The sequence below is a fragment of the Zea mays genome, chromosome 2 (genome assembly GCF_902167145.1).
Source record: "Zea mays cultivar B73 chromosome 2, Zm-B73-REFERENCE-NAM-5.0, whole genome shotgun sequence".
Taxonomy (NCBI): domain Eukaryota; kingdom Viridiplantae; phylum Streptophyta; class Magnoliopsida; order Poales; family Poaceae; genus Zea; species Zea mays.
The window spans coordinates 223,320,786-223,346,153 of NC_050097.1; the positions used below are offsets into that span (position 1 = coordinate 223,320,786).

The 25,368-nt window shown below is 46.0% G+C and overlaps 5 protein-coding genes and 1 pseudogene across 37 annotated transcripts; 4 read left to right on the plus strand and 2 right to left on the minus strand.

The window, feature by feature from the left end:
* The first annotated feature begins 3,270 nt into the window (after window positions 1-3,270).
* Window positions 3,271-8,541, plus strand: LOC103647934 (uncharacterized). 4 transcript variants are annotated; one of them, XR_004856022.1, is made up of 10 exons: window positions 3,271-4,271; window positions 4,765-4,844; window positions 4,935-5,028; window positions 5,135-5,233; window positions 5,891-5,983; window positions 6,079-6,198; window positions 6,315-6,561; window positions 6,768-6,840; window positions 7,062-7,155; window positions 7,515-8,541. XR_004856022.1 is itself a non-coding variant. In XM_008672433.3 (10 exons), exons 1-9 carry the CDS (start codon window positions 3,384-3,386, stop codon window positions 7,122-7,124), a joined length of 1,611 nt encoding a protein of 536 aa, XP_008670655.1. In that variant the 5' UTR covers window positions 3,271-3,383; the 3' UTR covers window positions 7,125-7,155; window positions 7,515-8,541. The 4 variants fall into 4 exon arrangements, 2 of the variants coding, with proteins under 2 accessions (XP_008670655.1, NP_001353023.1); XM_008672433.3 differs by having other exon boundaries at window positions 6,461-6,561; XR_563132.3 differs by lacking the exon at window positions 7,515-8,541 and having other exon boundaries at window positions 7,062-7,419.
* On the minus strand, window positions 7,520-8,609 carry LOC118476429 (probable E3 ubiquitin-protein ligase BAH1-like 1; annotated as a pseudogene).
* Window positions 8,610-8,858: 249 nt separating this feature from the next.
* On the plus strand, window positions 8,859-13,159 carry LOC100279526 (uncharacterized). Of its 30 annotated transcripts, none has more exons than XR_004855944.1 (6): window positions 8,859-10,204; window positions 10,524-10,596; window positions 10,734-10,802; window positions 10,876-10,939; window positions 11,658-11,730; window positions 12,755-13,113. XR_004855944.1 is itself a non-coding variant. In XM_008669570.4 (2 exons), exon 1 carries the CDS (start codon window positions 9,049-9,051, stop codon window positions 10,177-10,179), a length of 1,131 nt encoding a protein of 376 aa, XP_008667792.1. In that variant the 5' UTR covers window positions 8,859-9,048; the 3' UTR covers window positions 10,180-10,204; window positions 10,734-13,113. The 30 variants fall into 30 exon arrangements, 5 of the variants coding, with proteins under 5 accessions (XP_008667792.1, XP_020403244.1, XP_035820623.1 ...); XR_004855942.1 differs by lacking the exon at window positions 10,524-10,596 and adding an exon at window positions 11,019-11,170; XR_004855933.1 differs by lacking the exon at window positions 11,658-11,730 and adding an exon at window positions 11,019-11,170 and having other exon boundaries at window positions 10,734-10,939.
* A 4,291-nt stretch (window positions 13,160-17,450) lies between these two features.
* Window positions 17,451-19,558, plus strand: LOC100194124 (uncharacterized). Its single transcript, NM_001139177.2, has 3 exons — window positions 17,451-17,593; window positions 17,719-17,809; window positions 19,187-19,558. Exons 1-3 carry the CDS (start codon window positions 17,527-17,529, stop codon window positions 19,335-19,337), a joined length of 309 nt encoding a protein of 102 aa, NP_001132649.1. The 5' UTR covers window positions 17,451-17,526; the 3' UTR covers window positions 19,338-19,558.
* Window positions 19,559-20,465: 907 nt separating this feature from the next.
* Window positions 20,466-21,857, plus strand: LOC100283364 (60S ribosomal protein L22-2). Its single transcript, NM_001156265.1, is given in 2 exon segments — window positions 20,466-20,772; window positions 21,565-21,857. Coding segments are annotated over 2 exon segments (393 nt in total). The 5' UTR covers window positions 20,466-20,524; the 3' UTR covers window positions 21,710-21,857.
* Window positions 21,858-22,411: 554 nt separating this feature from the next.
* On the minus strand, window positions 22,412-25,000 carry LOC103647935 (pentatricopeptide repeat-containing protein At3g18020). Its single transcript, XM_008672436.4, has one exon. The coding sequence runs from the start codon at window positions 24,877-24,879 to the stop codon at window positions 22,597-22,599; it is 2,283 nt and encodes a 760-aa protein (XP_008670658.1). The 5' UTR covers window positions 24,880-25,000; the 3' UTR covers window positions 22,412-22,596.
* Between the last annotated feature and the right edge of the window lie 368 nt (window positions 25,001-25,368).

Sequence of the window (25,368 nt, forward strand, 5' to 3'; positions counted from 1 at the left end):
ACCCGGGCTACGGCCAGCTCGCATGAGGGAACGACCAGACCAGCCGAAGCATTGCGCAGGGCATTAAGACCTCGGAGGAGTCAAAACACTCCTCCGAGGCCTCGGGGGCTACACCCGGCAGGTGCGCTCGTGCGCACCCACCGGAACAAAACGCAACCGAGAAAGGCTGGTCCCCCTTGCAAAAAAGTGCGACGAAAGCCTCCAAGCGAGTGCTAACACTCCCTTCGAGGCTCGGGGGCTACTGTCGGGGACCATAATTAGGGGTACCCTCAAGGCTCCTAATTCTCAGCTGGTAACCCCCATCAGCATAAAGCTGCAAAGGCCTGATGGGTGCGATTAAGTCAGGGATCAGTCCATTCAAGGGACTCGATCACGCCTCGCCCGAGCCTAGCCTCGGACAAGGGCAGCCGACCCCGGAGGATCTCCGTCTCGCCCGAGGCCCCCCTCCAGCGGCGAACATATTTTCGGCTCGCCCGAGGCCCTGTCTTCACCAAGAAGCAACCCTGACCAAATCGCCGCACTGACCGACCAAATCGCAGGAGCATTTAGTGCAAAGGTGGCCTGACACCTTTATCCTGACGCGCGCCTTCAGCCGACAGAACCGAAGTGACCGCCGTCACTTCGCCGCTCCACTGACCGGTCTGACAGAAAGACAGCGCCGCCTGCGCCGCTCCGACTGCGGTGCCACTTGACAGAGTGAGGCTGACAGGCAGTCAGGCCCCGCCGCAGGCACCATAGGGAGCTCCGCTCCGCCGGACCCAGGGCTCGGACTCGGGCTAAGCCCCGGAAGACGACGAACTCCGCTCCGCCCGACCCAGGGCTCGGACTCGGGCTAAGCCCCGGAAGACGGCGAACTCCGCTCCGCCCGACCCAGGGCTCGGACTCGGGCTAAGCCCCCGAAGACGGCGAACTCCGCTCCGCCCGACCCAGGGCTCGGACTCGGGCTAAGCCCCGGAAGACGGCGAACTCCGCTCCGCCCGACCCATGGCTCGGACTCGGGCTAAGCCCCGGAAGACGGCGAACTCCGCTCCGCCCGACCCAGGGCTTGGACTCGGTCTAAGCCCCAGAAGACGGTGAACTCCGCTCCGCCCGACCCAGGGCTCGGACTCGGGCTAAGCCCCGGAAGACGGCGAACTCCGCTCCGCCCGACCCAGGGCTCGGACTTGGGCTCAGCCCCAGAAGACGACGAACTCCGCTCCGCCCGACCCTAGGGCTCGGACTCGACCTCGGCCACGGAAGACAGACTCGACCTCGGCTTCGGAGGAGCTTCCACATCACCCAACCTAGGGCGCAGACCAGCCACGTCAACAGGAGGCGCCATCATCACCCTACCCCGAGCTGACTCGGGCCACGGGGAACAAGACCGGCGTCCCATCTGGCTCGCTCCGCCAGATAGGCAATGATGGCGCCCCGCATACTCTGTGACGACGGCGGCTCTCAGCCCCCTTACGGAAGCAAGGGGACGTCAGCAGGGATTCAACAGCTCCGACAGCTGTCCCTCCGCCAGGCTCCAGCACTCCTCCGACGGCCACGACATCACACCAGCTGGGTGCCAAAATCTCTCCGGCTGCCACAACGACATGTACTTAGGGCACTAGCTCTCCTCCGCTAGACACGTAGCACTCTGCTACACCCCCCATTGTACACCTGGATCCTCTCCTTACACCTATAAAAGGAAGGACCAGGGCCCTCTTAGAGAGGGTTGGCCGCGCGGGGACGAGGAGGAGACAAGCGCTCGCGTGAGGCCGCTCGCTCCCTCTCCCGCGTGGACGCTTGTAACCCCCTACTGCAAGCGCACCCGACCTGGGCGCGGGATGAACACGAAGGCCGCGGGATTTCCACCTCTCTCACGCCCATCTCCAGCCACCTCACTTCCCCCCTTCGCGCTCGGCCTCGCGTCGACCCATCTGGGCTGGGGCACGCGGCGACATTCACTCGTCGGCTTAGGGACCCCCGGTCTCGAAACGCCGATAATTATCCATAATTGATATTCAAACATCAGATGTGACATATACTAAACTTTAGTCTCTATAACTAAACACTCCGAGGCGAGGAACGGAGGATCAAGTTGGATATCAAAAAGGTATGAGTATTTTATCATTCCAGTATATGTGTTAGATTTGGAAGTTGAAGTTAATAGATAATAAGACAATGGTTTTTGCGCTAATTTTTTGACGAGTGATGACTGTGCGTGTTATTTTATTACACTTACCGTGTGTTTAAATTTTTTAAGTACGTTTAGGTTACACCTCTGCACCTGAAACAATTGATGAATTGATAAAGGTGAAGGTATTGCTCCATGACACCGTATTTCATATGTTATCTATTTTTTATAATATTTAGCTTCCGAAGTATGATATTTTTTGTTACATTTTTGTCATATTAAATTTGTATTAATGCTTTAGTGAATCCTAATTTTGCTACTGCTTAAAACCATCAATCATCTATCAAGGCGAGGCATATGCGCGATTTGCGGTCTTAGACCCTGTTTGGAACATATGCGTGATTTACGGTCTTAGACCCTGTTTAGAACCCCTAGAGCTAATAATTAGCCAGCTAATGAATTAATTATTAGTTACGAGATAGCTAACAATTAGATACGGTATTAGCTGAGACGGTTTGGAACCCAACAACTATTTTTAGTAGCTAACTATTAGTTTTAGAGGTTCCAAACAGGGTCTTAAACTATCTCCAACAAACTACATATCCAACACCTCATTATACTTGCTCTAAGGGGTGTTTGGTTCTCTTGATTAAAGTTTATTTCGTGTCACATTAAATGTTTGAATACTAACTGTGAGTATTAAATATATGCTTAATTATGTTTAATATTTTTGTCACATCTCTTAGTCTTCATTTGGATAATTAATTTTATAATAATACTATATTTAATATTTGTAATTATGATTTAAATATTTAATGTGACAATGACCAAAAATTTGGTTAGATCGCATGTGCTAAACTTTAGAAGAGTGTTAAAGTTTAACACATCATGAAGAGCTAAACTAGCTTTTAGCCCTTCTGTTTGCATCTCCAAATACTAAAGTCATGTTTATTTACCTTCCAATTTAAATAAGTTAAAAGATAATCAAACAACCTTTACTAGGTGGCAATTTAGGTACCTATATTATAATAATCAATAACAGATCTTATATAATATATAAACTGAATTATATAATTATATAAACAAATAAATATGACTAAAGTTTAACTAAAGGTGTACTAGTGTTTAACTTTAGCAATATAATCCAAACATGCTCTAAACTTCATGGGTCATGGGTGGAACTCGAACCAAACGACCCCTAGATCTATTTCGGCGTTTTGCGTGTCCATTTACCTAGAGAAAGCCAAGTACCAAAACCTCTTCCCGGCGGCCAAATCTGATGTTCCCGATTCAAATTCCCACCCCGGCGGCCGCCGGCCTTGTTCGCACCCTTACAACGCCGCCGTCAGCTTTCCAATCTACCACCCACGCGCCGTTTCTCAGCGGTGTCATTAACAGCGCTGCAGCCCGCAGCTGCCGCAAGCGCCGCTACGCCGATGCCCACGAGGGCGCCTCCTCACCTCGCCGCCGCCGCCGCCGCCGCTTCCTCCTCGTCCCCAACTCGTTCCTGGCCGGCCGGTCCTTCGCTCTCCGTACTCTCGCTAGCGCCCTCCACAAGCGCCGCCACGACGCCGCCACCTCCTCGGCTCGCCCCTCCAGTCGCCGCCTCCGCCTTCTAAGCCCCGTCCTTTTCCCCGCCCTCCGGCCGCTTAGCCCCCGCGTTTCGCTAGCCACCGCCCCGCGTAGCCACCGCAAGATTCACGTCGACGACGCCCGCCGCGCCGTCTCTACTCCCTGTCGCCGCCGCAGACGTAGCAGTCTGCTTCCCAGGGTCAGACACTTCCGCCCATTCGCACTCCGTTTCCTCCTCACGCCCGGTGCATTAAGCCCTCACCGTCGCCGGAAACCCGCCGAGGTAGACATGGGCAACCTCATCTCACAGTTACTGTGGAAGAGCACCAGGGACGGTGTATCAGAGGCGCACACGAAGCGGCTCGATGGGTCGCCGGAAGTGGTGGATCTCACAGTGGAGCCAGAGCTTGAAAATAACGATGCCGTGGGGAGGATGTTTGGAGACCGGAGCGTCCCTGCACTGGGGTCATCAAAGTCGCCGGAGAAGAAGGCAACGTTCTACGAGGAGCCGCACGGTAGAAGATTACAGGAGTCAGGATTCAAGAAGCTCAAGCTTGCCGAGCTGCCTGATCCGCTGGACAATACGTCTAAGGAGGTTACTATTTTAAACTCATTCTCACGAAGTTTACTGAACAATCTATACATGACCATTTGTTTTTTATTTGAATGGTAAAACATGGGTATTGCGGTTGTTGTTTTTGGAACTTCAATTCCTTGAAATACAGAACCTGTTGAAAATGGCTAATTGTGAGCTTTTCAAACATAACAGGAGTAGAAATCTTCTCTAAGCCTAAATTCTCTGTAAGCGCACTAATGCAAAAAAATGAACCATTGCTTTGGTACGTTTCATTAGTAGTTTAGTACATGCTCCCTCTGTTTCTAAGTATATGACATTTATGACAAGGTAATTAGTTAAATTCTTTTTTTACTAATTACTTAGCTTGTCCTAAACGTCATATATTTTAAAACTTAGTAAATTAGTTCAGTAGCTTATTAATTTTCTGTTGTTTGGATTGTTATAACAGCTTTTCATGTGTATAATATAATATCAGTGATGTATAATATATCTTAAAACTTGATTATTGCAGGATCTATCTGAACTATTCACACCTCTAAGTGACAAAGACGAAAGAGAAGTCAATGCTCTGTTGTGTAGTAGTGATGACAGGTATACTTAGCATATCCTCATGTTATGGAACATTTTTCTTCATATTGCTAGCACAATCAAAGGATATTCTGGTTTCTCTTATTTTTGTAGTGATAAAATCGTAGTGATACATACGCCTTCTAACATCGAGATTACTAAAGAGAAACTTCAATGCTTGAGGCCTCGTGGGTGGTTGAATGATGAGGTAAATATCTATATTTAGTATCCATTTTTCTTAAATGATCACAGCAAACATATGTGATGCTAGGATCCCTACTGCTATCTCATATTATGTTTTTCACTGCTTGCAGGTCATTAATCTGTACATTGAACTGTTAAAGGAGAGGGAAAAAAGGGAACCCAACAGGTTTTTGAAATGCCATTTCTTCAATACATTCTTCTACAAGAGGGTATTGGATTTTCGCTTCACATACTGCATGCATAAATATCCTTTGAAATGCTGGTCCTATTATATCATATTTGAGACTTATGGTTTTATACTGCATAGGAAGCAGAAGCATTGCCATTTGGGATTTGATATTTGGTTAATGAATGGTTCAGTATTGCCAAAGATGGATGTTATCTGATAGCAGCAATTTTGATATTAGAAATTTACTTGCAAACATATAAGATATTAAGATCATATAATTACTTATGAAGAAGCATCTCCTATATATTACTTGGCCTCCTGTCAGTTTAATCGATTCAAATACTGTGATTCCAGACCCTTGCCTTGAATGCCAGGCAATGCATGAGTTTGGTCTTCTTATGTTAAATTGAACATTTTTCTTATTCTTCTGGAGTTCTCAGAAGCTAATTTTGATGAATTAGTGTCCTCATTCCTCTTTTGGTCTCTAAATTCACTTTCTTTTTTTAACACCTAGTTTACAAGCAAAGGATGATAAATTTGTATCCTAGTATCCCCCTGAGCCCACTTAGAGCACCTGCATTTTTCTGGAGGCTAACTCTTCCTTAAAGTCATAATAAGTTATTTTTTTCTCATATTTTCTATCATATGGCTAGCACCCAGCACTAGCAGACCTCATCACTTCTGAATTATTGCTCAGCTTACTTGCGGAATAGCTGGTTATGATTACCAGTCTGTTAGGAGATGGACAACATTCAAGAGGCTGGGTTATGGACTTGTCGAGTGTGAGAAAGTAAAATTATATTTTGTCCTTTTCAAATTATTGGACTTTTCCCCGTTTCATGCTGATGACCTATATCCAACTTACCATCAGAATTTATGACACAGATCTTTGTTCCAGTGCATAGAAATGCACATTGGTGTTTGGCACTAATAAACATGAAGGATAAAACATTGCAGTATCTTGAATCTCTTGTTGGTTGGGGCCGTGATGTACTGGACATACTGGTAGGCTTATCTGACCAAACTGAAAGTTACACTATTCTTAGACTAGAGTGCCTGAATTGCATGGGGTTGCCTTTGCAAATTATTCATGTAATACTTGTATATGTTTTTTTTGAAAGGTATATATAATTGATATTCATTATCAAGAAAGCAAAATTACAAAGTACGATGTTCTTCATAAAAGGACCCAGCACAAAATTAAAGGGCCTGCAAGATTTCTCTATTGTTGGATTGAAGCACTACAGTTAAATTTTCTGTCTGGCAGGCTAGATACATCGTGGATGAATTGAAGGACAAGAGTAACATAGAGGTAGAACCTAGTTCGTGGACTGTAGTGTCAGAGTCTTTGCCCTTGCAGCAGAACGGGTATGCCTTCCTTCTAGTACTAATCACCATAAAATCCAGCATGTGGCGCTGATTGATTTGATTAAGGAAGGAATTCATATAAAGTATTAAATTCCAGTCAACGCATTACTATTTTTCAACGTCCAAGTGTTTTCTATTTTGAATCCGTGTTGTGCACATTAATGGGCAAGCATGAGACTATCTTTGACATTATTCTCTCGTTATAGGTGGGACTGTGGCATGTTTATGCTTAAATACATTGATTTCCATAGCAGAGGTATCAAACCATCTTTCAGTCAGGTATAAGTTGACATGTGAAAAACATACATACATATCTGTAATTTCAGTTGACTAGAAATACTTAGATTGAGGGGCTTGAGTTTTGCCATACTTAAAAAAAAAGAACTTTAACTTGCTGCTATGAAGCTTAACCTCTGATGTAGGAGTACAATCATACACTGGTGTGCAACGTATTAAGAAGTTTCTGTTTAGCATGATGTTTGTCTTAATGTTGTTCGCAGGAACACATGATGTATTTTAGGAAACGAATAGCAAAAGAGATCATGGCATTAAGAGCCGACTGAAGAACACCATTCTGACATTGTCTCAAGTCAGGTATTTGCTTTCAAATAGCAGAGATGTGATTCTTCTAAGGCTGTTGGTGTGAATTCAAGTCCATGTCGCCACACCTTTTGTAGGCTTGTATTTTTTTAGGACCTGATTTTGGTAGGGAAAAGAGGGGTAAGGTAAAACAATGAAAAACGTAGGAGTTCGGAAATAGTTCGGCAAAATGGCCACACCTATGTAATTGCATTGAAACTGACTAAAGCTAGTGCAAGGAACTGACACTTAGTTTTGTTTTGTGTTTATTTCAACTCATATGTTGTCGTGGAAACTAAAGCTAGTGATTGCACGACTCCCCAGTATTAACATTTCGTGAGCGTTTTATGTATTTGGGAAGTTTTTGGTTGCAGATGGATAAACAACTGTGAACCTAGGAGCAACTTCAAACTTTTCAGGTTCAAATCATAAAGCTGTACCGAGCTGGACACATGTCTGCACTTGAACAACAAACCACCAACCACTACAGTTTCTCTATTTCTCTAGTTAGCTAGGAGCACAAGGCAGAACATTGAATGCTGATAGAGGGTAGATCACCCCATTTCACAAAAACTTGTGGCAAACCAATAGCAATCTTAACAAATCGAATCATCTTCCCACCAGTAGAAATGTGACTGACTGGCTACTTAGATGCCTAAAAATGCTCTGCACAGTGACTCCCAATGCTCCTTAGCCAGGCGAACACGTTCAACTCGCTCCAACCGCGTTCTCTTCTAAGGGCTTGTGCTTACCTGTGTCTCAGCAGCATGTTGAGTGCATCCAGGTGCATAGCGTCAGAAAAGACCCCTTGCTGAACATCAACTGGTGTGACGGATGCAGCAGAACAGCAGCATAGGTAGCAGAATATGTGGCCACATGAAAGAGAGACCGGATCAAACATTGTGTCCTGTAAATAAATAAAACATGGAAGGATGAAGAGTTTGGTTATGGATTTTAAATAGAGAGGACAGAGAAGGATGCATTGTGCTCTTAATCCAAGTCTGTCTACAGAGCACTGTACTCGTCAGAAGTGCAAACTCACCAGGCATATGGATTATGGAACATGTAAGGCTAATATCAACACGCATGAAGTCCAAGAGGTTGGACGAGAGCGTTGGCCTGTCGTCGTCGCCGTCGCCAAAGAGCTCCATTGCACCATTATTCAGCTACACAGCCATGGGGATTGGAGGATCTCGATGTGGAGACTCTGGGCTTGAGCTTTGAACTCTTGCCCTTGCTTTGAGCAGTGGATCTCATCATCTTCTTGGCTAAAAACAGTCACCTTTTTGCATGCCAAAACGGAATGGAACCTGGCTCTCATCATCTTCCTCCACGACTCCACCACTTTGCCAAAGCCCGTAATATGTTTTTTTTTAATAAATGTGTTCCACTGTTTATTTATGAGGTGTTTGGTTTGATGAATCACTCTATCCAAAATGAAGTGGTGTATCATGGGTTCATTCCTCAAATTTGGTGTGATGACTTCATTTCACATATTAGTACTAAACAAGTAACTTTGAGGAATGAGGTGGTAATGAATTAACTCACTCCATTCCACAAACCAAACAAAAATTTGAGGAGTAAGAAGGTGATTGACTAGCTCATTCCTCAAACTAAACACTCTACCTTCGACAGTGAGACAAAAATAAAAATAGGTCTGTGTGAGCGCGTTCGTTTATACTCCTGTTTTTAGGGGCGTTCATTTATACTATTTTTTTTTTTGGGAAAGTTCATAGTGTAAGCCTTTTCAGAAACATGGGCTCAGAAACTGGCTTACAAGACAACGTTACATTCTGGCCCATCTTTCATAGTGGGCAAGAATAACCCCATTCCGGCGGACAGGAGCGCAGTCCTTCAACACGCCACAAGCCTTTCCTCCTCTTCGTCACCCACCGCCGACGGCTAGCCATGTCCGCCGAGCCCACCTCTCCGCCTCTATCGACGGCGCAGGTCCGCGGGAGCCTCATCCCGCCGCTTCCAGACGACTTGGCTGTCCACTGCATCGCTCTCTTGCCGCGCGCCGCGCACCCATCCCTGGCCCTCGTCTCCCGCGCTTTCCACGCCCTCCTGTGCCGCCACCCGGAGCCGCTCCTCGCCGCGCGCCGCACCCTCCGCTGCTCCGAACCCCACGTCCTCCTCTCCCTCCGCCCACCCTCCTCCGCGTCCCCTATCTTCTTCCTCCTGCTCCCGCACCCCGGGTGGCCCCCGCTCCCGCTTCCCTCCCCTCCCGTCCCCGTCTCGTCCTCCGCGTCGGCCGCCACCGACGGCGCCCGGCTCTTCCTCGTCGGCGGATCCGTATCCGCGGTCCCCTCTGCGTCCGTGCAGATCCTGGACCCCCGGGCCAGATCCTGGTCCGCCGGCCCGCGCCTGTCCTCTACGCGGGAGTTCGCCGCGGCCGTCGCGCACTCCGGGGCGCTGTTCGTCGCCGGCGGCTGCATCCCCTCGTCCCCTTTCTGGGCCGAGGCTCTCGACCTCTCCACTCCGAACGCCAAGTGGAGAGCCGTCGCCAGCCCGGCCCACCTCCGCGAGAAGTGGATGCACGGCTGCGCGTCGCTCGACGGGAAGGTCGTTGTGGTGGCGGACCGTGGCGGCTTGTCCTACGATCCTTCGGCGCCACCTGCGGAGGCGTGGGCACCGGTGTCGCCGGTGCTTGACATGGGATGGAAGGGCCGAGCTGCAGTGGTTGAGGGAATCCTCTACTCTTACGATTACCTGGGACAGGTCAAGGGGTATGATCCGTACACTGATTCTTGGAGCACAGTGGAGGGGTTGGAGGGGGAGCTACCTAAGTTCTTGTGCGGCGCCACACTTGCCGATGTTGGAGGATTGCTCTACTTGGTTTGGGAAGGAAAGTGGAAAGGGAAATTAAAAGGTAAGATGGAAATGAGGAGCATGGTAGTGATTGAATGGGCCAGCATTCAGATTACAAGGGTCCAAGAGGGACGGCTAAGAGGAAAGGTTGTCTCTAGGGACACTGTTCTGTTCCCGGATATGCCAAGAGGTTCAACGATCACACATTGCATTGCATTGGAGTTGTGATGCAGCAGATGCAGATGTAAAGCAGGTAAAATGCATGCTTTTGAGTGGTATAATGTGGTTTTTATCCTTGTTATAGGCTCCTTTGATCGAGTTCTATACTTGCTTGATTTGGTTGAACAAATTAACTAACCGCCAATTGCCATTTTTTACTTGTTTGCTGTTGCAAATATCACTGTGGTGGAGAGATGACAACGGGGATTCGATCCCTGATTCCCCGCAGGGAATTTCCCTATTATGGCCCGTTCGTTTTCTCTCCCATCCATGTGGATTGGATGTGTTTAAATCCATAGCAAGTCAAAATCTCTACTAATTTTTTCCAATCTCATCTAATCCATGTGATATAGGAATAACCGAACAAAACCTTAGCGGACAGGGATGGGAGCAATTTAATCTCCACGGGGATTGAAACAGCAAAAAGTTAGTCCCTGTTAAATATATATTGGACGGATGATATTTATGTTTGGAACCAAGCTTGTATCATTATTCAGTTTGTGTTCTTGAATGTCTGGATCACAGTCATTGATAAATGACTTGTCAGCATTTCACCTGCACAGGTCACCTTGATCAGCATTTTAAAAGTTCCAATTTCTTCATTCAGCTGTACTGCTGCCTGCTTGCGAGAAGTGAGCTAGTTCTTGGTCACTGGAATGCCCTTCAGCGTCAGTAAATAGTCACCTATTCTCGTTACTGCTGTAGGTTCCAACGATGATTCAGGCGGTTTGTTCCACTTATATTGGCTTTCAAGGCTTGCTGGCTAACGGTAATTTGTCATTGTTTTATGCGAATAAGTTTGCTGCAATGCTTTAGCACTGTGTATAATTAAGCTGTTTTGCTAATAGGTTGATATCATGGGGCCATTGCAACAGAAAAATACTTCAGTTGTGTTGATTAGATATGCCATCAGTTAGTCCAGTCGGTGCTGATTATGCTGATACATTCATGACACGGTTATATTCAGCCAGTGTACCATTTATTAGTAGTTGTATAGCAGGTACTCTGTTAGTCTTGCCCCTGTTCCCAAACAAACTCTTTTAGCGGTCACACTTGTTAGATATTATTTCGGGGTGTTTGAATGTACTAGACCTAATAGTTAGTAGCTAAAATTAGTTGAAGAGATTCAAACACCCTAGCTAATAGTTCAACTATTTGTTAGCTAATAATTCAACTATTAGTTATTTTTAGTAAATTAGTTAATATTTAGCTAGCTATTTGTTAGCTAGATACTTGCACTAGCAAATTTTTAGCCAGCTAACTATTAGCTCTAATGCATTCAAACACCCTATTAGTGTATCTGTACGAAGTCTCTTGAGTTGTGGCACCGATAGGTTGCATTCTGAGGCATCATTAGAGTATACCCACCTATTTTTGTGCCAAAATGCCATGCCATGGATCACATCTCAGTACTAGCCATGTCAAAGAAACGTTCTTTCATCCTCAGGCATCAAATGATGGAATTTTAGTATGTCACTGAATTGCAGGAACAATATTCCCGAAGTATCGCAATGCCTTCATCGCAACTCCTTGAGTGATCCCATCATTCTAAAGATATATGTAAGAATTGGAAGTTCAAAATTGGTCCGCCTAGAATTTCTGTGCATCTTAGAGCATCTCCAAGAGGGGTCTTATTAAACAAGGTTGTATATTGAAATATAGGGCTTGGGACCTAAGAGCAACTCCAGTAGTTCTCTAAAAGACTTCCTAAATCAATAATTTAGGTAGTTAACATGAAAACTATTCTCCAACAGTTCTCTAAATGAACTTTCTAAATTTAACAACTTGTCATCTAACCTCATTTTCTCTCTACATTTGGCAACCATTTAACAACTCCCTAAACAAAAATGTTGACTGCATTATATAGTTTTTGTGACTTATTTTTTATGTGGATAAATACAAAACAAAATTACAACCTATATTTAGAGAACTATTGGAGAACTCATATTTTTTTACTCTAAAAGTCATTTAGCAACTTCTTAAATCTGTAATTTAGAGAGCTAAAATTTACATAACTATTGGAGTTGCTCTAAGCGGTGACCCTATTTCATCAAAATTTATCAAATGATTATAGGGTTTGGCATCTGAGGTTCTAAATATAGTATCACATATATTGAAGTCCTATCCTTATTTTCTCTTAATCTACAACTATTTATTTTCTTAGATAGCATTATTTGAGGCCAAACTGTTGGAGTAAATTTCTTTTGAGGCACTAAACACTTTAATAATGGTTCTATTTCAATTCTAAGGCGCTATTTTAGAGTTCTTTGTTAGAGATGCTCCATGTAAAACTTACTCCCTTTGGTGTCCTATTAGTTGTTGTTTTGGATAAGGTTTGAGTCAAACTTATAAAATTTTGACTATAAATAATTTTTTGTTGTTTATTTTTGAAATCTAATATTTATATGCATCGATTTATATTAAAAAGTATTTTTTTTATAAAAGTATAAATGAATTAAGAGTTTATTTGTATATTTTTTTAAATATTTGTCAAAGTTATATTTTGGAGACCGTCTAAACGACAACTAATAGAACACCGAAGTGAGTAATCTTTAGCCAAGCGTGTTGCTTTTTTTACTTGCAGGGAGCAGACAATGCTAAGCCTCGTGGTCACGGTGTGTTTCGATTCGACTGGCTACAGGTGTTCGGACGGCTACAAATGCAATACATAAAGATAAAATACTAAAATAGTTATAGCCGCAGTCGGATTAAGCCACAGTCAGGATTAAAACCGTAGTAAACAGCCATGGTTGAGCGCTTGGGAAGGACATCATCCGCTTGGAATCTTCAGGTCTTTGAAGTAGCGAAGTTTGACGGCAAAGAAACTACCTGGACTAGCCACTGTAAGGTGTAGATGGATATTACTTGTTTTGTTTCTATATTTTCTCTCCGGATTCGGATATAAATATAAATATTATCGAGTTTTGGCGGTTCGAGTGACTATTGATATTTTATATATTTACTAGTCAGTTGCTCGTGTTTTGCTACAGTTGTTATATAATTATTTTTTTAAGCACTAAGATATAACCAACCCGCAATGAATAGGGAAGGTATAGTAATGCTATGAATAATCCAGTATCGAATACTGATAATAATATCAGGAAAAGAACGTTCTCCCGTGCTTTCAGACATGCTGAGCTCCCAAAATTTTTATTCAAAAAAGGAATTGATTTCATAAAAGATGGGATCCAGCAGTAAATAGAAACTACTGATATTTCATCCTTGTGAGATTATCAATTTTGTACCCAATGTGTATTTTGAGTATATCGAATTAGTATAGCTATCCTTCCTATGGCACAACAATCTAGTTTTGCTCGGTCCCGAAACAGAATTCTTTTTTTCTCTTTTTTATTCCTTGTCTATAGGAAAAATTACATGTTATTCAAGGCATCAATAGAACCCCACAAATTTTTTGGGTCCTACTTATTTTCATTGTCTTCGGAATAGTAGAATATTTTAATTTGGAATAGCGGCCAAGATCTTGGGAAAATCTAAGTTAATAATTAATAAGATAAATAATTTAGGAAGGATATTCTCATATTGACGCAATACAAAGATAAGTATATGCAAAATCGATCGTAAATAATAAGATACGTGTGGTTTGGTGGTTAATCCTAATTTTTTGGAGTGGGGGTGTGGGTTTGAGTGCTCGCTCTGCATTATTTTTTGCGTGACGTGGTACCTGCACGAGCAGGCGCAGTAGCTGGCTGCGCGGGTGCTGTGAGTCTACAGGGCAGTAGCTAAGAGCGCAGTTTGTGGGGCCCACAGGGCACGACGTTGAGGCGGGGCACGTGAGGCGGGAGAACCAGTCGGAGCGTTTGGGGCAGGTGAAAGGGAAATGTGACTTTGCACTATTTCTAGTTGTTTTTGGTGATTAAATACTTAACACATTTTTATGGACTAACAACTCCAAATATGAGTATGAGCACAGGTACTTACAGGTACTTGAAAGGCAAATCGAGAAATATAGGGGTATATTGCAAATCATACGTCATTTAAGTAACAAAGGTGTGATTCTAGCATTTAGTGAATTGTTTTAGTTATTAACAATGTTCATATAAGTGTTAGGAAGCTTTTTAAGTTGAACCAATTTGGAGAAATGGTGTTTGGCTAAGTTTGGCCAAACATGTGCGAGTTTGGGGAACATCAGACTGTCCGGTATGCACTGGACAATGTTTGGTGCCTAGATTATTCACCGACGAACATGCCACTATCGGGATTCTGTCGGGGCGCCGCACAGATAATTCATCAGACAGTCCGGTGTGCACCGGAGCACCGGACAGTCCGGTGTGACAGCCGCACGCCTGACCAACGGTCGGCCGCGCTATCTGCGCAGGCCACGTCAGCTCCGTCAAGGGTCACCACACTGCACCGGTCTGTTCGGTGTGCCAAGCGACCAACGACGTACAACGATCGGCAACAGTCGGCTTCGCCAAAGAAGGAAACGAATCAGCTACTATGTAGTGGCTGGTGTGCACCGGACGATCCGGTGCACCCGCGGACAGAAGACAACCAAAGCCTTCCAAATGAAGATCAAACAACTTCTTGGCCCCTTAGGGCTATAAAAGGCACCCTAGGTGCATGGAGCTGTAACCTAAGCACTTTTTGAACACACTACAACTTCGAATCTTTGCGCCACACAATTGTTTTGCTAGAGAGAGATTTGAGCGTGTTCTTAAGCTATAACTCTGTCATTGTGTTTCGCGCGCTCTCTTTTCACTTGTGTGTGTGTTGTTGCTGTGTTGTGCTTGAAAGGGAAATGTGCCCTTAAGCCATTTCTAAGTATTTTGATAATCATGTGCCAACACAAATGATTTAAGAATGAAACTATGCCAAATTGTGGAAGAAGTGCAAATCAACACAAAGGTATGATTCTAGACTTAGTACATTGGTTTTTGTGTACTAACATATTTGTCTAAGTGCTAGAATCAAAGAAAAGACAAAATGAAAAAGAGTTGGCTGTGTACAGCCAACCGCTGTTCAGTCTGGGTGCACCGGACAGTGTCCGGTGCGCCAGGCTGGCTCTGGTGAAAAGGCCGCTCTCGGGAATTGAACGGCGGCGTACGGCTATAAATCACCGGACTGTCCGGTGAGCCAACGGTCGGCCGCGCAATCCGTGCGTGACGCGTGGCTGGGCCAACGGTCTGATGGGTGCACCGGACTGTCCGGTGTGCACCGGACAGTGTCCGGTGCGCCAACGGCTCCAAATCGTCAACGGTCGGCTGCGCCAGAACAGGAAAGAAATATGTACCGGACTGTCCGGTGCACCAGTCGACAGAAGGCAAGATTTGCCTTCCTGGATTGCTCTAAACGACTCCTAGCTGCATTGGGGCTATAAAAGGGACCCCTAGGCGCATGAAGGAGAATACCAAGCATTCTTTGATCATCTCTTAGCACCAAGACATCTCTCTAGCGCATTTGATTCGTTGTGATAGCAATTTGAGCTACTCTTGAGTTGAGAACTCCATGTGTGATCTTAGAGCTCAAGTTGTGACTTGTGTGTGTGTTTTGTGCTCGTGCTTTGAGGCTTGTGTGTGTTGCTCTTCCCATTCTTACATCTATGCTTCTTTGTGATCATCTCATTGTAAGGGCGAGAGGCTCCAAGTTGTGGAGATTCCTCGCAAATGGGAAAGAGTAAAGAAAGAAGAACATCGTGGTATTCAAGTTGATCATTGGATCACTTGAAAGGAGTTGAGTGCAACTCTCGTACATTGGGACGCCACAACGTGGACTAGGCAAGTATTGTACTTGGCCGAACCACAGGATAAATCCTTGTGTCTCTTGTGCTTGTTCTCACTGTGTCAATTGTGATTCACAAGAGCTCTCCTTAGTCACTTGATTTCATTGTACTAACACTTAATCAAGTTTGTGGCTTTGAGTTTCAAGTTTTTACAGGATCACATATTTACCCCCCATCTAGGTGCTCTCAGTGCTCTTGTGTGAGTTTCTACTCCATCCCCTTACTCCGTTTTGATTGTAAACATTTGTGTAAGATGGAGATTCCTCACAATGGGATTTTGGTATAAGGAAGATATATGTGGCAATCAAGTTTGATATTTGGATTACTTGAGAGGGCTTGAGTGCAACCCTTGATCAAAGGAGGTCACCACAACGTGGAGTATGCATTGGCTGAACCACTGTAAAAATCGCTGTGTCACTTGTCCATTTACTTATTACGATTAATATCTTCTTGGGTTCTCTACTCACTTGCAATATTGCTCCTAAGTTTAATAATCATCTTAAAGGAGCAATCATGTGAAGAGTTTTTCCTTCTTCTCTCTTTTAATCCTAACTTGGTTTTAGTTCTCACTAACAACCTGTATAAACCAATTTTGCGTTGTTTAGAGTTGATTTCTACAGAATCAGCTATTCACCCCCTCTATCAGTACGGAGGATGAAACCGTGGTAGCACCACGCCTCCACATTAGGTTCTTAATATAGTGATATAGAAGAATACTTATATAGGTGCTGTTTGGTTCACGAAATGTAACGTAAAGGGTAATGGTAATGATTTACACTCGATTACTGGCGGTAACAAGTTTGAATAATCTGGTATCAATTTTTAGTATGGTATCTGAGTACGGTTGGACTAAAACAAACATGATCTAACGTTATCACTTACTCATTACGTTACAAATATGTGAACCAAACGCTACCATAGTTAAATATGGATCAGATCTTGAACTCTCCTGGATGTATCGAATTCATGTATCGAATTTTAATACGGATACACCCGCACTGAGAATACATTGCGTGCCAAACCCGTGGGTACCTAGCAACTAGCCATTACCACTGCCTCGTGCCGTCGTGCGTGCAGGTGCAGCTTGCCAAACCCGTGCGTACCAGCACAAAACCACCAGCGCGGGGCTCCGCTCCGCTGCCGCAGTTTTGACCACAGTTTTTTTGTACGCAACGCAACAGTTTTTTTTCCGTCGCCGATACCACCACCTCTCATCTCCTGCGCGCCGCAACTACGTGGTCATGCCTGTTGCGCGGTGGTGGCACACAACAAAACTCGATGGATCCATCCCGCCGCCACACGCCCGTTTCCTTCCCTTTTCCCGCAGTCCGGATCCAGTCCACGGCCCACGGGTTGCTGGCTGCCTGGCTTCCGGGCCCCACCACCACCACAGCGACCGCGGGACGCGGGTGCCGCGTGCTCGCTTTCACGAGCACGACGAGCTCGGCTTCGGCGTGAGCCAGCGTCGTACGGCTCATCCGCCCCGTCCTCGGTCGCTATTTCTCTGATTCTCTCCATTTCCCTTGCTCCCTACCGTCGCGGAGGAAGACAAGACGCGCGCGCAGAAGCACACCTGCTCGGGCTACATTAGGAGGACAGCTTCTTCGGCCGGCGACATGGCGGAGAAGGGCGCGTTGCAGTCGGCGAGGGAGTGGGTGGTCGACCACAAGCTCCGGGCCGTCGGTAATACTACGTCTTCCAGTCCAGATCCTCTGTTCCATTCCCCTCCCATCTTTCATGCGCGGCTGCGCCGACGCTCTCGCGGTGGAATTGATGGCTCTGCTGGTCCCTTTGCGCTTCTTCTGCAGGGACGCTGTGGCTCAGCGGCATCGTCGGCTCCATCGCCTACAACTGGTCCAGGCCGGGCATGAAGACCAGCGTCAAGATCATCCACGCCAGGTCCCCTTGCTCTTCTTCTCACCACCTGCGCTTGTCCTCTCTGTCTGCTGTAGGTCAACATCGATTGGTCCAAACATATAGCCGGATTAAGAACATATGATAGAAGCCATTGGAAATCTTCCAAAACAAATAGGTGTATGTGTAGTCTTAGTATTATCGGATTAAACTTTAGGGGAGTAATTTTCTCTTTGCATACCTGATATTTGATCAGTTCATGAATACTTCTTTCCCAAGTATATTCCATTATAAACTTTTTCCAGAAATAATTATTTATGATGCCTCTCTTAACATGTAACATGGTAGGGTGGTGGCTGGTGGTATACTATCTGTATGTGTTTTTAGGTGAAAATGGGTGTCCTTTGTGTTGAATAGACCAAGGAGGTGGCACAAGAAGGCCATGGATATGCTAAACTTTTTTGGATATTTCCCCTTTGGCTATTCACTGAACCGATAAATTGCTTACTATTTCAGTCGCATTTGAATAAACTGCCTTAATCACATTAAAATTATCAATTATTAATCTTTTGGATATTTGCCCACCAACGTAACTGCATGTATAGAACAGCTGGACTTATTGTTGCCGTCCCGTACATCAAGATGTTTTGTTGTGTCCGTTGTATTGTTTAATTGTATATACCTAGCTCTGATACCCATTTCTAAACGGTGCACTGCTCTTATGCTGCTAGCAATTTCAGTTCCTTCTTTTCATATAAACACCCCACCCCCCCCACCACCCAGCATTTACCTTACATCTCTACTCTTGACTATCCGCACTCATACTACTCTAAATTTCTACCCTAAAAAGAATATTCTGTCCTGGTCAGCAAAATTCTTTACTCTATACCACAATCCTCCGCACTCATGTTTACTCTATATCCCAACCATATACCAATTATCATATATAATATTATTTACCACCCAGTCACACAGTACCGCTGCCAGCCAATCCTCGGTGTTGTCCGCACACACAGTACCGCTGCCAGCCAATCAGAAGTGGAGAGAGAATATAGAGTTGGAGCACCAAGAACGCTGGATATGAGGTTTTCGTTGGAGCCCGTAAACTTGCAGTGCCCTTTACAGTTCACCGCTGCGGCGTTCTGCGAGCTGTAAATATTTGAGGTCTTCGGTTTACAGTCGTGGGTGTGGACAGCCTTATACGCACCAAACGTGGCTGTCCTTGCTCATTTGTGCACAGTATAATAATTTGACATGTGCATGCTCACAAGAGATTTATAAAATTAAACTGAGAACTCTCAACCTTGTGCTTCCGACGAACGAAATTGATGTATGCATTCACTGGAAGCTAAAGAATTTCTAGGCGATTGATTGAATGAATATACTAACCCAAGGCAACCTGAACGTCAATTTCTTTGGCAGGCTGCATGCTCAGGCTCTCACGCTGGCTGCCTTGGCTGGGTCCGCGCTGGTGGAGTACTACGACCACCAGCAAGGGTCAGGATCGAAAGTTCACCAATATGCAAAGCAGTTCCTTTCATCTGATAGCAATAGCGGCCAACAAAAGGAGTAGCTAGCCAGTGTCCTTGCGAAGTGCAAGCAGCGGAGTGGGCGTTATTTCCTGATCAAATAATTTTGCCTATGGCACATTCTGTGGAAACTTTGACGGATCTTTGCCTGCTTTTCTATGCGATGTAAGCTGCTGAAACCTGCACTCATCAAATGTTGTGTATGCAGATGGTACCATGCATTTGTTTCCCTGAATGGCTTCAAATGAAATGAATGTTTTTTTTTATCGGTATGCATCATGGGACGTCACAACGATTTTAGCTGTTTGTCTAAGTCGAGTTCAGCAGAATGTTCTCTGTTTACACAACATCTGAGTGCAGGCTTTGATGGCCAAAAAGTCACTTCCCACTGACAACGACAACGAGATCTAATATCCAGTCACAGGACATCGGCTGGAGAAAACCTCCAAAGAACATAGGCGACAATACTTTACCATAAAATAGTGTTGGAGATGCCAAACAAACCTTCAAAGGACACAGACTTGTAATAATTTATTATATAACAGTGTGTTGAAGATGCCAGGCATTATTGTAGAACATACTAAAAGAAGAGGTCAAAATTAAATCGCCAGGTCGAATGTCAACCAACTGCTCCATGTGATAAACACACCAAAGAGACAACAGTGGGCGAAAGGGGCTCGAGCCCCTACCGCTCCCGACCTTATAGGGCTCTATTAGAGCCTCTCTAAAATTTAAATATATTTATATACTATTGTTGATTATATAAGGAGACATATTTATATGTTACATTTTAATTATAAAAGAGCGAGATAAAGAGCGTGTTATAAGTTGCAGAGTAAAAATATAGACTAGTGATGCATAAAATCAATTTTTACCCCTTCATTTATATCTACACTATGAAAGGTGGTGGAATGTCTTCAAACCAAATAACCTACTCTGTAAACGGTCCCTTATTGAATGTTCATCGAGAAGGCCATTTACACATTTAAATCAATCCGTTAAACGCAGTCGAACCCAAAAAGAACGCATCTAAAAAGCCCAGCCAAACACGAGTGTTCCATTCCTCCTACTGGGCCCGACTTCCAAGTTCCAACAAACCGGCCCACCAACCCGCTGCGCTCAAATGGCAAACCACATATCCTATATAAATATCGCCAGCTGCATCGTCGACTGGATACCCTAGCCGCCACACCTAACGACCCACACGAGCACCAAGCCGAGGGGAGGGGCGATGGCGAGAGGTGTGGTGTCAGCGAAGGGCGGCACGGCCGCGGGCAAGAAGAAGGGGTCGGTCGCCTTCACGATCGACTGCACCAAGCCCGTGGAGGACAAGATCATGGAGATCGCCTCGCTCGAGAAGTTCCTGCAGGAGCGCATCAAGGTCGCCGGCGGCAAGGCCGGCAACCTCGGCGAATCCGTCATCATCTCCCGCGAGAAGACCAAGGTCACCGTCACCTGCGACGGGCCCTTCTCCAAGAGGTATACCACGCTGAACTGCTTACTGTTACTCTGTACCCCTAAAGGTCATGAATGTACTTGTGCAGATATGTGCAGTTTCTGGCTTTGTGCTGTTTGTGTAAATGGTATTTCTGGGTCTGTGCTATGTACTAGAAACTGTGCATGATATTGATAGGTCAATGATATGAATGTAGAAACTCGGATTGGTCCATTTTCCAGTTCAATTATGTGGTTCACTTGATTTTCGTAGTGATGATTAATTTCGCTTATTACATAATTACGTGTAGTTTTGTCAATGCAAAAGTCCAAAGGTTTAGTGCATTCTATCTTTAACCTTGTGTAATTGCAAATGGAATTTGTAGTTCTTTTTCACCTTCCAAGAATCCAATCTATTTCAAGCTTGATTAAGTTTATAGGAATATCATTGATATTTATGTTTTCGAATAGGTGTTTTCTATGAAAATGCATTTCACAATGAATCTAATAATACTTATTCGGTTTCATAGATGTGTGTGCGTTTTATAGATTTGGTCAAACTTGAAATTGATTATGAAGTGAGAATTGCACTATTTTGGGACGGAGGGATCAGCAGATATTTGATATGATTATATGACATCATTATTTAGCAAGAACGACATTACGGTTAGCAAATGTATGGACTTGAAATATTTTTTCTGTGTAGTGTGTACCCTTAACTAAAGCATACACCTGATGAAACAATCAAAAGATACCTGCTGTTTCTTACCGTCTAATATAACATACTGAATCTGTTCGGTTTAGTCTGATAGTAGTATCCTTATCTGTTGTCACCAGGTATCTGAAGTACTTGACCAAGAAGTACTTGAAGAAGCACAAGGTGCGAGATTGGCTCCGTGTGATTGCAGCCAACAAGGACCACAGCGTCTATGAGCTGCGGTACTTCAACATTGCTGAGAACGAGGGCGAGGAAGAAGATTAGACTGCATTGCACTTATATCTCAGTTTTGAACTCATTGAATTTGATACTTGTACCCGTAGTTTTGCAAATGCCCCCATGTTATGCTCTGGTGAATTTTGGATGGTTTATTTATTTGAAAAATCTTTGCATTTGGCTGCTCCTATATGAACAAAAAATTTAAGAGAAGCTCTTAAGAGAATTTAAAGAATGTGAAGCTATGAACAAGGAAGGATCATACGGCAATGGCAGCTAACTGAATCCGCAAATACTATTCCACATCTATGCCCACAAACTTTTAAAGTGGTCCGCTGTAAGTCCATAAAGTCCTTAAACTTTTAAAGTGGTTTACTACAGGTCCAATTATGGACATGGATTCTCAATTGCAGTGAAGCACTTAAAAAAGTTTAAGTCCTTAAACTTTAGAGTTGTGGAGCTAGCCAGCTAGGTAGGTGAGAATCCTGGAAAAGTTTAAAGACCCAGGGTGTACTTTACTCAGACATATAAATGTATTAAATGAATATGGAAATATGACATGAATGGAACTTATTTTGTTGTTTTCAATTTTTCATCAGGAATGCTTACACCAACTACAGCTTGTTCAGAAATAACACGGCCCAGAAAAATGTGTTGCTATGCTATTGCCTTTTGAGATCATTAGAAACTTTGCATCACTACAAGATATATACACAATAGATAGGACGTTAAATCGGACAACCAGAAAGAGAAACCGAACAGCATTAAATACCATATGTTTCTGGAAATCTTAACTCTAGATGGCGCGAATATTTCATGAGCAGAAAGAGTTGTGTGCCTACTTGCAGTTGCCAGTACAATACAACTGAAGAGTTTCAATTAGCTGATCTATTGCCCTCCAAACTAGTCTAGTAGTCTGGAAGGAAGGAACTGTTCTACAGGAGCCCAAACACCTTTCTTACCACTGTAGAGAGTGGCTCTTTTACTGAAGGTTGATTATCCGAGTTCTTAAGGCCATCTCCCCATGTTATATCAGCTTTGTCAATTGTTGTTCCCCTTGTTGGATTATCCCTCAGACAATTGCCCTGTTCTTTGGTTTGCTTAGTATTATCTGGTGCCTCCTCCACTGTCATTTTTGTTGAGCATCCAACCTCCTCGGCTTCAGATTTACTAGCCATATCTGGTAAATAGTCAATCTCTTCCTCAGTCTCAGCAGCGTTATCATCCTCATTAACTCCATGAAAATTTTCAGATGACGGCAGCAAAGGCATCTTATCTTTAGTCAAGACAAGACGCTCCTCTCTGCCTTCTGTAGAAATTCGATCCACATCAAACATTTGATGCTGGTTCCCCTCTCGTTCTTCCTCGTCATAGTGATGCAGTTTGCTAAGAATCCTCCAAGTAATAGCATCTGGTGCTAGCCCGTTTCTTTTCATCTCCTTAACTAGCTGATATGCTAACTTATTCGATCCCTGTTTGCAGGCAGCGTCTATGAGTATGTTGTAGCACACTACACTGGGAGCAACCCCGCAATCAACCAACTCGTACAAGAAATCACATGCCTGTTCCAGTTTCATCTGTTTGCAGAGACCTCTGAAGACAGCACTGTACACATAATCATCATGTATCCCTGACGGCCAGACGACATTGTCCCAAAATTCCTTCGCCTTCTCGAGCAGCCCTGCATCGCAGAGCCCTTTGATCACCACAGTATGAGTCACAGGATCAGCAGCAACCTTATTGGCACTCATTTCCTCAAGCACCTGCATTGCTGTATCAACTTGCCCAACGCCAAACAATCCCTTGAGGACACAGTTGTAAGTAACGACAGTTGGAGAGCACCGACGCCTAGGCATCAAAGAGCGCAGTACATCAAGGGCTTGTGCATGATCACCTGCACCCAGGTATCCAGATATGAGTGTGGTAAAGGTGACAACATCAGGAGCACAGAACTTCCCGCTGAGCATGTCGTCCATGATCCTCCTTGCCTCCTGGGTCCTCCTGGACTTGCAGAAGCCATGGATGACAGTGTTCATGGTGATCACATCCGGCTTGCATCCAGCCTGCAGCATAGAAACAAGCACACCAAGCTGCTCGCTCGGGTTGTCCACAACACGCAGTGCCCCAAGAAACACATTGTATATCCTTGTCCTGGTCTCCTCACCCGCATCTCCACCACTGTCCTGGCCACACTGGACGGTGGGCTGCAGCATCAGCTCCAGGACATCCTTGGCCTTGGCGAGCTCATTCTCACGGCACAGCTCGTCCACGAGCACCTTGTACGTCACCTCCCTCGGGCGGTATCCAAAACTCGTGCCTTCCATCACCAGCTGGTGCGCTCTTAGGCATGCGCCAGGCTTGGGCATGGTGCACAGCCCGTGAACAATGCAGTTGTAGGAGACGGCGCTCGGGCATATCCCTCTCTTCCTCATGATGTAGACGATCCTGGACGCGCCGTGGTGCTGCCCGGCCTGGCACAGCGAGTCGATCATCTGCGCGTACGCGAAGTCGTCGCCCACGCCGCACCGCCGCTGCGGCATCTCCTCGGCGACCCGGAACAGAACGTGGAAGAACCCCTCGGCACAGAGGCACTGCACGAGGTTGGCGAACGCCGCGCTGGTGACCTCCTGGTCCTCACGGAGCCGATCGCCGCCCGCCGCGCTGGGCCAGAGGGCTGTGTCGACGACATCCATCGCCGCGCCGACGTCGCGGGCGCGGAGGAGCGCCTTGGCAAGGAACGTGCGCGCGAGGGAGGTGGGCGGCACCCCGCGGGCGGGCATTTCGTCGAGCAGCCTCTGCACGGCGCGAGCGTCGGGCGCCCGCGCGTACCCGTCGAGGAGCGCGGCGTAGGACAAGGCGTCCGGAGCCGCGCCCATGCGGAGGAGGAAGCGGTGCGCCAGGAGCACGTGCCCCGCGCGGCAGAGGTGCGCGAGCAGGCGGTTGCGGTTGGGGAGGGAGGGCGCGGGCGCGGTCGCGGCGGCGGGGAGCGCCTGGAGGAGGCGGAGCGTGAGGAGCGGCGTGCGGGCGCGCAGGAGGCGGATCAGGAGCGCATCGGCGGCACGCGCGTGGAGACGGCTCGCCGGGGAGAGGAGGAGCAGGGACGCGCGCCGGTGCGCCTCCGCGGAGCGGCCCGACGCGCAGAGATCGTCCACTAGGCGGAGCAGGTGGTCCGGGTCATGGTGGTGCAGGGACGGCAGCGGAGGGCTCGCGGCACGCATCGCCGTCGCTGGCTCCCTAGTCCTTGCTACACCATAGCGGACGGACGCTGTCTCCGATCAGTCCCAGTCCCAGTCCCAGTTCGTCGTCGACGACGAGGGAGGTAGCGGCGTGCAGTTGGCGGGCCATAAGTGATTAGTCGCAGTTGAGAGGCCGAAATACTTGGAGGCCCTGCAGCGGTGCGTGCACCCAGGGCCCAGGACTCGAAGCAGCCCAAAAGTTATTGGGCCACACAAGTACAAACTAGGGCATGTTGGATTAGAATGGAAAGGGCAGGCTGCAGGCAGCCTGGTGGCCCATAGGGGCTGCCTGGCCGGGTAGAGATCCAGGCCCAGGTTGACCGATCACTGCCGAGGCGCAGCGCAGGAACCAGGAACAGACTGAGTGCTGACACAAACATGGTGACGCCGAGTGACAGTGGCGCTGGTGTTGCGTCTGCCTGCCCAGCACTGCAGTGACCACCGTTGCTTGGCTGCCCTTTCGCAGTTGCC

Excerpts from the sequence above, each read along its gene's own strand:
- LOC103647934 (XM_008672433.3), top strand. The coding sequence starts at position 3,384 with ATGTTCCCGATTCAAATTCCCACCCCGGCGGCCGCCGGCCTTGTTCGC. Across the intron at positions 4,272-4,764 it reads TGGACAATACGTCTAAGGAG|GATCTATCTGAACTATTCAC; the intron begins GTTACTATTTTA and ends TGATTATTGCAG. Across the intron at positions 5,984-6,078 it reads GACTTGTCGAGTGTGAGAAA|ATCTTTGTTCCAGTGCATAG; the intron begins GTAAAATTATAT and ends TTTATGACACAG.
- LOC100279526 (XM_008669570.4), top strand. The coding sequence starts at position 9,049 with ATGTCCGCCGAGCCCACCTCTCCGCCTCTATCGACGGCGCAGGTCCGC.
- LOC100194124 (NM_001139177.2), top strand. The coding sequence starts at position 17,527 with ATGGCGGAGAAGGGCGCGTTGCAGTCGGCGAGGGAGTGGGTGGTCGAC. Across the intron at positions 17,594-17,718 it reads CCACAAGCTCCGGGCCGTCG|GGACGCTGTGGCTCAGCGGC; the intron begins GTAATACTACGT and ends CTTCTTCTGCAG. Across the intron at positions 17,810-19,186 it reads GTCAAGATCATCCACGCCAG|GCTGCATGCTCAGGCTCTCA; the intron begins GTCCCCTTGCTC and ends TTTCTTTGGCAG.
- LOC103647935 (XM_008672436.4), bottom strand. The coding sequence starts at position 24,879 with ATGCGTGCCGCGAGCCCTCCGCTGCCGTCCCTGCACCACCATGACCCG.